Consider the following 12,649-nt stretch of genomic DNA (forward strand, 5'->3'; position numbering starts at 1 on the left):
TTAACACTCAAATGTTTGTATGAAAGAGAGGCCTAAAGAACCATTTCAGATATGAACAATTTCATTGTTTCCTTTTGTTCCTTACAATTCAAGCTGTATAAGAAGTAACTTACAGAATTGGGAACCAATCAAAAAGTCAATTAGAAAGAAGATCTACAAAAGACAATGACTGAAAACACTTTATGATTCTACTCATCTTGTGCAAAAATATTGCTAGAAACTACAAATTATATAGAAAAATAAACAAATTGTGGAGCTTACAACTATAATATTTGGTCTGGTTGGGGTGTAGTTAATCCACTTATCAAAGATTCATGGTTCAAAATTTTATTCGATGATTTTTTTATATTTAAAATATTAGTCCAATTATGATATATTGGATCTGCTTACAAATTTTAAAGATATCAAACAACTTAGCAGGTAAGGTTGATAATTATGCTTGTATCATATTTTTTAGAAAAAAAAAAGAAAAAAGAAAAAAGATGGAGGTTGGTGATATTCCTCATGCATGAGAATGGATGTGACCTGGCAGAAAGACAATTCAGGTTCACAAGCACATCCATTTATGACAGCTGGAGTCTTAACCAAAGATTGTTTTTTAGGAAATTCTTTCTGTTCACAAGTGACCATCATTGTACCAGAAGGGGAGGAAGGCATGCATCAGAAGAATGTCTTCTCTTCTATGAGAATATAGTAGGATTAAACAATGCTGCATAGTTGGATATGGTAGAACTGACATGCTCATCAAAAGATGAAGACACAGAGAAAAGGAGAAAGAAAACACAGACAAGCTGTGACTGCAGGTGCAGCAAAGCGCCAAAGTTAGGGCCAAACTCAGTGTTGCATAATTGGCACAGTTACAGTCTGCCGACAACTGTGATTGGTTGTGGCTTATATCATCACAGATTTCATCTCATCTCTCTCTCTCTCTCTCTCTTGTGTGTGCTTGTGTGGCACAGTGACAAGGTGGGGGGGTCCATTTGGAGACCATAGTCTGAGGTAGCTGACCATGCGAGTAAAATGATGTCTCTTCAGGAATGATGAGAGAGAATTATAGTGAGAAAAAAAAAAAAGGAGCCCCTGAGCTATTGACAAAGTATTGAGATAAGCATGTTCTTTTAATGGTGTCCCATATGAATCATTAAAGCCTAGCAATGGGGTCCTATCTCTGTCTATTACTGCCTATTGTCACCATTAGTTGATATCCACCTACTTGTGGTGAATCACTTGAAGATTCTATATGAATCTAGAAAGCAGGTAGGCTCACCAGACCCTTGGAATATAATGTCAAGAAGGATAGCAGTGTGGGATGGGAATTATGAGCAACTCAATTTGTATTTTGTGTTGAAATCGAGAATATTATTTTTCTTTATAACATAGGGTGGTTAAGAAGAAGGAAAATATAGCAGTCTACTTCCTGTTGGAATATATAATTTAAGCAGTTTCTAAATATTATTACTCTAGTTTTAGAATTGAAAAAATAAAAAAATCCAACTTATATCACAAGAGGAAGGTTATGTTGTTGTTTTTTTACACCTAAAGCATTGATCTGATGATGATATAAATACTCATTAATCAAAGGTTGAGAATTTGATATCTTATCTGATAATTTATATACACTATCAAGATATTGTTTTGGTGATAATGGTGTCTTAAAATTACTTATTAAAATAAAGTTGAGGTTTCAAAATATCATCAAAAACTAGTCTTTCGAGTAAAATCTTTGTTTGTTGATGTCAAGATTCTAAGATAGGATCTTGTTTTCACTATTTACCGTTTGGGAAAAAAAAGAAAAGATAACAATGTGGAGGAAATATGATCAACTCAATGTGTATTTTATATTGAAACAATCCTTAAATAAAAAGAGCATTATTTTCAATTTATACCAATATCAACTGTCTCTTCACACGCACACATAAATTTTTTTAAAAAATATAGAAAATATACAATTGACTAGCAAAATAATTTTTTTTTTGAAAATAAAAAAAATATACAATTGACTAGCAAAAGAATTTTTTTTCAAAAGTATGCATCATCATGTATCAACAAATTTTTTTCTTCCAAAAAAAAAAAGTATAATTAATTAAGAAAAGTACAACATCACCATTCGCATCGAGATGAGCCAAAAAAATCAAGTTCATGAGACCACCTCCTCTCTTCAAATACCATTAGAAACATTAAACCTAGCATCGTATTTACATGCAATCGATTAATCCCGTTAAGGTTGACCTCCCGCATCCTAAGGCAAGACAATGGCAGTTTCTTGCGAAGATAAAGATAGAGGGAAGAAGATGACAATATGCTCTTTCCCATTCGGTCTTCTCCACTTTCAAGCGGAAGATTGGACGTAAAGGAAGCAAACGGTGGTCTTTAGCTATCATTCACTCACCCGGAATTTATGGTGGACTTCAAGATTTCATGCGACTTGGAGGTTCATTCCACATGGCCCTCCCATCCCCACATTTCATGGGAATAAAGGAAGCATTCAGTTGAAACTCTCTTCGGAGTATGATGATTACATGTCACTTCCAAGAGTAAACAAAAATAAATTAAAAGGTTTCACTCACAAACATAACTGGTGGATGAGTTGACGTTCCATTTTTCTTTTCTTGTCTAATTCATTATTTATTTATGTAGAAAAATAAATCCTGTTTATGATAATTTTTTATTCTTTTCTCACATGTAAAGTTTAATAAAGGAAGGCCATTAATGATGAAAGCTTTATTCTAACATCAAAGCCAAGTAGATTTAATCGAGACTAGTTTTAGATTGAATACTCGAATAATGATTTCTCTTGAAAAAGGATTCTTTTTTTTTTAATTTGATGTCTTATTTTTTTTAATATCCTAAATGAGATATTTATATATATAGAAGATATTTATATAAAGCACCGCTATGCCAAAGACGATACACATAGAAGACATAAGAGGAAACAAGAAGAGCAGCGAAAAGAAGATCCAAATGGATGGAAGACGGCCAAAGTGGATTGAATGATTGGCAGTGCCACCTCCCGAATGACATGCCACTGAGGAGTGTTTGGTGGACGTGTCACACACAGTGCCACGCCACAGAGGAGACCAATTTAACGGTGCCCATTTGGGTGCCCCCATCCCATCTTGGCTTTGACTCCCACCGAGACTGCGGACACCTCCACAGTGACATGGTGGCTCCTTGCCACCTGATATGATGAGCCAGCTTGAGACACATCATGTGGTCAGAGGAATGATATGGTTCCAGTGGACCACAACAGAGCTCGAGATCTCTAATGGAGCATCTCCACCATTCGAATGGATAAGATGGTGCATAATGATCCCCTCTCTCTCTCTCTCTCTCTCTCTCTCTCTATCTATCTATGCTTTTTCTTGCCTTTTTCATGTTATCATCATTGCATTTCGTGAAGGCCATGAGATGTGGCAATTGTGGTGGTCGCAATACTCCTATTTATATATATTTGATGTTGGTGGCAATTGTTTTTTACTTACGGATGTATAACTATAACTAGTTGGAATGAAATTACATAAAAATATTATTATTTAAGATCCTTAGTGTAAATTGTTGGTCAAAAATCTCAGTTCAAGAAAATCCTAAAACATATTAATAGTTCTTTTTTTTGTTAATCTTTTTTGGTTTAAGCATATAAGTATTGTTTGTTGCCTAATAAATTTTTAGCTTGCCTTCCTATTTGCTTATTCAATCTATCATTTGAATAATGGTTATTTGCTTGTGCATTTGTTTATTAATATTTTACTATATCGTCTTAATGAATATGAGATGGTATAGTAATAAAACGCTTTTTAAGGTTCGATGAAACATAATTCAAACCTATATTTTTCTTCTAACTCAAATTTTATGTTTTCCTTATATCAATCGGGTATCAGAGCAATAAAAAATTAAGGCTAAAGAACACAAATCATGAATTAATGGGCATACCAATTCAAACTACCGATCTCAAGAAATAATCACTTTCAGAAAAAAAAAAAATTATATGTAATCATTTTTATTGAGGATTGAAAATCTTACTTGATAAGTTGTTGATGATACTAGCTGATAAAGACTTTCTATTCATAGCAAGACTTTCTACTTATAGCTTATATTCATTTTTATATTACTCAACAAAAATCCTAATTTTGATCGACTACACATCACTTGTTTAGAAATAGTCTAATTGAGTCAAATATAGCTATATTGGTGATAATATTCGTCCCACCATCATCATCATCATCATTATTTTTATAGTTAAATTCAAAGTTTAGTGAATACCATCACATAAAAATGATAAATACTTAAATATTTTTTAAGAGTTATTTTTTATTTGGATGATTTTTCTATAAAATATTTTATTTTGAATATTTTCCAAAAGGTATTTACTCCTCTTTTATTAAATTTTTTTTCTTCCAAAAATACATCTAATTTTAAAATATCTAAAATACCTCTAAAAAAATTTTTCTCAAAATTTTTCATTCATTTTTATCAGTTTTTAACTGTTATAATATTTTCTATCATGTTATTATAATATCATATTTTTCGGCCTATAATTAATTTGATTGAGGTTATTAGTCTATTTAGATCATTTACATTGTTTTAAAGTAGACTTTATAATATTTTTATTATGATGATTAAAATATTATAGTATGTCAAAAATAAGGTAATAAATCAAAATATTATAATAAATAAAAAGGAAATAATTTGAATATTTTTAAATAAAAATATTGTTTTGAGAAAAAACGATTATCGATTTGAAAATATCAAAAAATATATGTAATTTTTTAGAAAAATAATCTTTTTTTATTTATGACCTAAGCATTTCGAATTTTAAAATGACAAATATACTAATGAAGTACATCAAACAAATCATTGCGACTGTCCCAACGCAGCCTATCAATCAATACGTTCCACCGAGATGCGATCACCTTATCCTACTCCGGCGGTGCAACCGAACGTTTAAGTTCAAAGAACATAAATAAGTTTATTTCTTCCTTGCTTTAGACTTACTTATTTATTGAGTTTTATGGTGTTGGGCGCAGTGGTTTCGTTTGCTTCAGCCTTCGGTTTCACTTCCTTTCTCTCCCTCCCCTCTCTCTCGAACTCTAAAGAGAGATGATCGAAGCGGAGGGCGACGAGGAAGCCGACGAAGTGAGAAGGTACCTTCCCTGATAACTTCGATCGCGTCATCTTCTTTCCGCAATCGAGTTCTTCTAGCGGTGGCGCCGATGGCGAAGTCCGGGCCCGCGGAGTCGGGGTTGGCGGCGGCGAGGGTTGGGGAGTTGAAGAAGGAGCTGCGGCGGCTTGTGAGGGCGATCGCGGAAGAGGACGACAGCAGGATCGAGAAGTTCGAGGGGGCGGCGAGGGCGCTCGCGGCGCTCAAGGACCTCCGCTTCCGCGGGAGCGGGAATTCGAATGGGGCCCTGGCGAGCCAGCGGAAAGCGGAGAGCGAAATCGAGGCGGTGGTCGTCCCGGAGCACTTCTTGTGCCCCATCTCCGCGGAGCTGATGAGGGATCCCGTCGTCGTCGCCTCCGGACAGGTTCGATATCTTACCCCTGAATCGTCGGGTTCGCTGCGTTCTGACTGTATCGAATTCGTTTCTGTTGAAGAAATGCTGTTATCGCATGAATTCTTGTTCTAACAAGATTAGGCTTTTGATGATTTCTCTTGAAAATTCAATTTCCCCCATCTGCCTCGCTCTGTTTTTGTTCGTCTTTTAAGTTCCATGTTGCTGATTTATACTTCTTAGAGGAGTTTGATGCAGAAATGTGTTTCTTCTGTTCTTCCATGAGTTTCTCGTCCTGAAAAGTTTAGGCTTTGATGATATTCCATCAAAACTCAAAATTTCCCCTTCTGTTTAGCTCTGTTTTTGCTCGACTTCGAGTTCCATGTTGCTGATTTATATTTCTTGCAGGAGTTTGGGGGGGGGGGGAGTTGATTTGAGCTGCAATATCAAATATATCTTTCGATAGATGATCTAAAACCTTGTTGTCTCCTCATTCAGTCCAATGTTCATCCTCGGTGCTCCTCCTCCGTATTGTCGGCTAACTCCGTAGGGAACTATTCCTCTTATGGTCGGATTTACCTGTCATGGCCTCATACTTCACCGCTTTGTCCATATCTTGTGCAAACAAGACCAATATTTCTTTTAGATGTTAAAGAATGAAAGATTGGATTTTGATTGTGTGCTGTTTCAGTTGGATTCTTAGATTGAAATGAAGGAAAATAGAAGACACCACCTACTACCACTACCTTGAAGCCTTATGCTTTGACTTTGCTGTCAAGACTGTCAAAAAATGTCTTCACCTTTGCTACTCTGCTGCTTGCCCTGTCTTAACTTGCACCCAAAGCAAGGATTTTTCTGTTCTTTTTCTTCCTTTTTTTCTCTGTTAATTTTGGATGAAGCACCGGAGCTTTAGCAATTCGCTGAACACTCCTCGATTTTTGTTTGGTTTCATGTGATGAGACTGGTTTGGCACACCCATGGTCACAAGTGCTCGGTCGTTTGTGTCTTGTTGCAGACCTACGACAGGGCTTTCATCGAGGAATGGCTGAGTTCTGGGAACCGAACTTGCCCGCAGACTCAGCGGGTCCTCGCCGACACCACCCTCACCCCCAATCACCTCGTCCGCAGCATGATCTCCCAGTGGTGCATCGAGCACGGCGTCACCCTCCCTCCACTGGATCAGGGGCAAGAGGAAGGGTTGATCACAGGAAAGGAGCGGAACGCGCTCAGGAGGATCTTCGACAAGATGTCCTCTTCTTCCTCCGTCCCGGAACAGAAGCAAGCGGTCAGGGAGCTCCGCCTGCTCACCAAGCGTAACCGGTCGTTTCGCGCACTCGTCGGGGAGAATCCCGACACGATCCCGCAGCTGCTGTCGGTTCTGTCTGCTCCTGGATTGAGGTGCGATCCCGAGGTGCAGGAGGATACCGTGACGACGATCCTCAACCTCTCGATCCACGACAGCAATAAGAAGATCGTGGGAGACAACCCCCAAGCCATCCCTTTGCTCATCGATGCTCTGCAGACGGGGACGATGGAGACCCGTAGCAACGCCGCCGCAGCGCTCTTCAGCTTATCTGCCCTCGACTGCAACAAGCTCAAGATAGGCGAGTCGGGGGCGATGAAGCCGCTGGTGGATCTGCTGGAACAAGGCAGCCCGAGCGCCAAGAAGGACGCAGGATCCGCCATTTTCAACCTGTGCATGGTTCACGAGAACAGGGCGAGGGCGGTGAGGGGTGGGGCGGTGGGCGTGGTCTTGAAGGCCATCGGTCACCACTCGCTCGTGGACGAGTCGCTGGCGATCCTCGCGCTGCTGTCGAGCGACCAAGACGCGGTGGAGGAGATCGCGAGGGCCGGCGGCGTGCCACGCTTGCTCGGCATCGTGAGGGACAGCCCGTGCGCGCGGAACAAGGAGAACGCGGCCGTCGTTCTCTTCTCGATCTGCATGCATGACAGGACCAAGCTGAGGGAGGTCGGGGAGGAGGAGGAGAAGCACGGAAGCATCTCTCGGCTGGCTCAGAACGGCACGTCGCGGGCACGCAGGAAGGCGGCCGGAATCATAGACAAGTGGAAGCGAGCATCGCGCAGCACGCATTACTCGTGTTAGGCGTCGACGTACGCAAAGAAATAAGGAAGATGCACATCATGTAAATAATAGCTGCTCTTTTCGTTTCAAGCTCGGTCGAGTTGTTGGGTATAAGCGAGAGACTATATTGCTGTTCTACGAGTTCTTCTGAGACGTAGGAAGTAGTGATAGTGATAGTGTTGGTTTTGCCTCGGAATCAGGCTGCAGGACCCGTCCTTCCTCCTCTTCATAGATATGAATAGCTCGTGCAGATTTGCCGGTTTGCTTCCCTTTTCTTCTGCTCCCACATCGTCGATTACTGCTTAGGAGCACTTCAACGCGTGTGACTGCTCGGGCCGCGTAACACGAGCTAAACCAAAGGTGGGGGCGGCAGAGGCGGAGGCGGCGTCGGTGGGTGAACCGCGCTCACCTGCTCCGCGGCGGTGACGCAGCAGTGGGGTACCCAGCGCAGCACCGCCGCTCATTGATTGCGACCACCTCCGCCTGCTGTTGTTCACGCGCTCATCCTTCTTTTGGCTGCTGCTTTCCATCTCACACCCCCCGATTCACGGGTCGAAGGCCGGTGGGGCCCTCTCCTTCGGCGCATGCGACGTCGGACTCCGGCGGATCTAGATTTAGCTGACGACCACAGGCCCCTGTAGCGTCCCCACCACAAAAACCATTTCTCCTTCGCCTTACGGTGGCTTACAAACTTCATCCTGTTTGTTCGTACCATCTTACCCCATGCAATTCAAAACATATTAGAGATAGAGAGAGAGTATCCTAATGGAGAACTCTTGATTACCCTGCTCATGTTTAAATTCGATTTGATCGCATGCATCTTTACCCTCAGATTTCCTTTGTAACGATGAAATATGTAAGATAAGTAAATTAGAAACACTATTATTAAGAAAATATGAAATACTTTATTAGATGCACTATCATTAAACAAATATTTTTTTTATATTTTCTAAATATTATTGAATAAATCATTCATTGGGTTGAGCAGTCAAAATCTCATCTTTAATCTGATGGCAGAGTTCAAAATCTTTTCTTATAATTATTTAAAATATAATTATTATTTTTATATATTTATAAACCTATTAATAAATAAAGTCCGTACTCCAAAGAGAGGAAAATGAAACGAAAAAAAAAATAAAAACAAATATAAGGTATTAATAATAAACAATTGTAGTAAGAATTTGGGAAATGGGCTGTTGGGCTGGAGATTAAAGTAGCCAAGCCAATAATGGGCTTCATGGGCCATGTTCTCCGATTCGTCTCAACAAAGGGAGAGGATCTATCTACTAAAAAATGAGATGTGACATTTTTGCTCTTTTACGAAAGTGACTTGGATGTTGGCTTGTTCATAAAAACAAGCTAACATTGAAGTCACCTCTCTGAGAGTTATCACATTCACATTTCTTCCAATATAATAAAGTTTTATATGGGCGCTTAATGATTCCGATACATCAAAGTTGTGGGGGGAATGATGTTGATAGTAAGCTTGGAGTAGATTTATAGACTTTGAATTTATCTAATGTGATGTTGATATAGACTAAGATCGATGTTAGGTGGAGTTCTCGACCGCTAAGTTAATTCCGATACGGATTAGGTAGTCAAAAAAAAAAAAATTATGATTTAAAAAAAAATCAAGTTTTACTGACGTGATGAGACTATTCGTTTTTAGTCTTTTATATTATTTTATAGATTAAAATGTCATATGTCAAGTTTTGATTATAGACAAATATTTTCTTAATTTTTTATTATAATAACTCACACTATAATAGGTTTGGAGTTTTGGATCACAACTTGTCCTCCTTTTATCTCTCACAAAAATGCCATGTGTGATGCTTGCAACAAAGAATACAAGAAGAATGCATGCTATCTCTCTTAGGACATCAACATCTTCCACACCCCTTTCACTGTCATCTTCTTTTTTTTCTATCCTCAGGTAACACCAAACACATAAATCCAACTGAAAAAGGATGCTGAAGAGTTCTTCTTAGGCCACAGATTGGGAGGCTTTCTGTGATCTTTTGCTCCAGACATATTTGACACTTTTGCTTGATCACCCTATTGAATGGTTCATAGCAGGATTCAAGAGTGTATATGGCGATATTGTTTTAATGAATCATTCGTTCAGTAATAATTTATTTTTATTGATTCGAGCATAATGTAATATTAAAAATTATTAGTTTTAGATAGGCATTATACAATTTTACTGGACCTCAAAAAGTATTCTTGAAATGACAAAACATCTTATACGGAAGGAATTAGACAAATAATCCGAATTCAATTTGGCTCGGATATTAATTATAACATACATATTTCTACATAATAGTATATTTCCTTGGCATCTTCTGAATCTAATCAAAGACATATTCTCAATCTTGCATAATTTTGATGCTTTCTATATTTAATGTGTGTTTAGGAAAAGTAATAACAATTTTGAAAAGATGAGTGACCTTCTGCTCTTCTTTGATATGAGGGGAAATTGTTGTAATAACATTTGCAAGTAATTATAATTTCTTTTAGAAAAAAATTATTATTATTTATTGAACCACACTTATTTTTATGCCTAAAAATTGATCCGATGGTAATATATTAGACCTATTTATCAAACTCGCTTATCAAATGTTAAAATTCAAAATCTCATTCGATATATTCATTTCTAAAACTTGAGAATAACAATATATTTATCAAAGGTTAAGGGTTTGAAACTCACATCATATATATTTTTTTATATTTAAAATATTGATATGTTATTTATATTTGTAAACCTAAAATATTGATATAATAATAATGTATCAGAGTTTAAAATCTTAGTCAATATATTTTTAAGATATATTATGTGTTTTTATTTGGAAAAAAAATGCAAGGAAAGAAGAAGAAGTGTGAATCATAATCGAATGATTTCTGCTATGTCAATTAACATTTAGGTATAAATTTCATGAGAAATAATAAAATGTTGTATGAAATTGTTGAATGATCTCTGCGATGGAAATACAAAAATATAGGAAAAGATGTGAGGAATGAATGAACCTATCGAGGATTCAAATCATCCTTTCATTAAAAAAATCCGAAAACCCAAATAAATCACACTCAGGATTGACCCATCAAGTGCGTGAAGCATTACGAAGAACTGAGAGGTGGGATTCTAATTTCCATTACAGTCAATGGCCACCGAGAATGGAACAGTAGGAGGAGCTGTGGGCAAGTGGAACTTATATTTCCCATGAATCGATTGGTGGGTTCTGCACTCGTAAGATAAGATCCCATCTTCTCCGTGCCTTTTGGTACCACAACACTATCATAGTGTGCAGCCATGTGCACTTATTTATGACCTCCCCCAAAGAACAATGCCATACTACCTTTTCACAGACACTTGATTCTTATTTTGATCAAAAAAATTGTATTTTAGTTGTTGTAATTGAAATGGTCTAATTTTCTTGAATTAATTTGCTACCTTTTTTGCATTGTTCCATTATGTTTGTGAAACTCTTGTTAATTCTCTTGGAGCAGACACTGTTCTTCCCCAATGATCTTCCTTCTTAAAGATTTAATTGTTAGGAAAGAATTCAGTAAATGCTTTAACATCTTTTTATGAGTAATTTGGTTTACAATTTATGTCTGATACAAGTCCAAATAAAAAGAGTGCTGTATAGATATTTGAGAGGCATATGTAAGATCTAAACTCATGATTTGGTTTGATACCATCTTAAAGAATTTGATGTATGTGATCACAACTCTTAGGAGTTTAAACTATTACAAAATGATCAGTTCATGTTTTATCATTCTTAGGATATGGAGTTGCCTCACTCCCCTGTGCTAGTCCTTCTTGACCTGTAGGGACAGGAGACACACTTTAGATAAGATGTTGGTTGGTTGATGTTGATGATGCAGATGCCTTTTATTTCTTTTTTTGTGGGATGATAAATATGGTAAAACCAAAAAGGTAAATTTGCGCTGGAAAAGATGAATCATAGTTTATGTTTTGGAGATAGAAGCTGGCAATCTTATTCTCATTCAATGGTGCAAGTTATTCAGCTAGAAACATGTCTGCAAGGACATGCTTATAGGTTTTCTGTGAAGCCAAGCCAAAGACTGGGCAAGTTTACTGTCATACTAGTCAAATCTTGTTCAACCTTTCACTTCATGGGTTAGCCAAAAACAATCCAAAGGAAAAAGTTCTTGCAAGAAACATTGATCACCTCCTCAGGGCACAAGAAACATTAATTAGCATGACAGGCAGACCCTGTGGCTGCAATTGCTTCAGAAGTTGCAGTAGTCCCAAGGTATTCATTCACCTCCCAGCTGCAAGGATTTGGTTTCATTGCCTCTTAGGAAATCTTTCTTACAGACAGCATTGAATGAGGTATGAAATGCACCAGCCAAACAGGCAAAAAAAGAAAGAAAGAAATAGAAAAGACTACCCCTTTAAGATCATAATTTATCTCAATAGGAATTCCTTTAGAAAGATTTTCTTGGTTTATTCTGTTTTTTTTTTTTTTGAGTGCTGAAAGCACCACCAGCATCACCATCACCAACACATAAGAAGTTAAAGCCTTCCATTTGGGCAAGTTGGGAATGGCTGCAAAGGTGTTGGACAGGTCAATAGAGTTTGCCCACATCATGATCACATAAGAATGGCATCACCAAGCTCTGGTGACACCCATGGCAACAACTCCTCGAACCCTCTGTCCTATTACTTTTGGCGAGACTTTGAATGCTTTGATTCTTCCAACACTCTCTTACATTGGCAGCCAATAGACTTTTCTTGTGGGAATGAGAAGTATGAAAACTGGCTACCTCTCTCGTCTCATTCGTTTCCACCAGCAATTTCTTCCAGAAGAAAACTGACCACCTTATATTTGGCTAGAGAACCCACGGAATAGTACACATGGAAAGCTAAAGAATAGGAAGCAAAAGAGAGAAATGGAGAGAGAGGGAGCACTCATTTCCTCCACCAATACCTTCCAAAATGTCAGCAACAATGTATTGGATAGGTAGGAAGCCAACGCTTATGGAGAGAGAGAGAGAGAACTCTGTATGCGTGTGCATTGGATCATGATGATGAGGTGGTGGTGTTGCTCCT

At 38.0% G+C, this 12,649-nt stretch overlaps 1 protein-coding gene across 1 annotated transcript; it reads left to right on the forward strand.

Moving 5' to 3' along the window:
• Nucleotides 1–4,995: 4,995 nt before the first annotated feature.
• Nucleotides 4,996–7,758, forward strand: LOC135649846 (U-box domain-containing protein 9-like). Its single transcript, XM_065168730.1, has 2 exons — nt 4,996–5,522; nt 6,505–7,758. Exons 1-2 carry the CDS (start codon nt 5,211–5,213, stop codon nt 7,591–7,593), a joined length of 1,401 nt encoding a protein of 466 aa, XP_065024802.1. The 5' UTR covers nt 4,996–5,210; the 3' UTR covers nt 7,594–7,758.
• The last annotated feature ends 4,891 nt before the right edge of the window (nt 7,759–12,649 follow it).

Source organism: Musa acuminata, chromosome BXJ3-9 (assembly GCF_036884655.1).
Source record: "Musa acuminata AAA Group cultivar baxijiao chromosome BXJ3-9, Cavendish_Baxijiao_AAA, whole genome shotgun sequence".
NCBI classification, from domain to species: domain Eukaryota; kingdom Viridiplantae; phylum Streptophyta; class Magnoliopsida; order Zingiberales; family Musaceae; genus Musa; species Musa acuminata.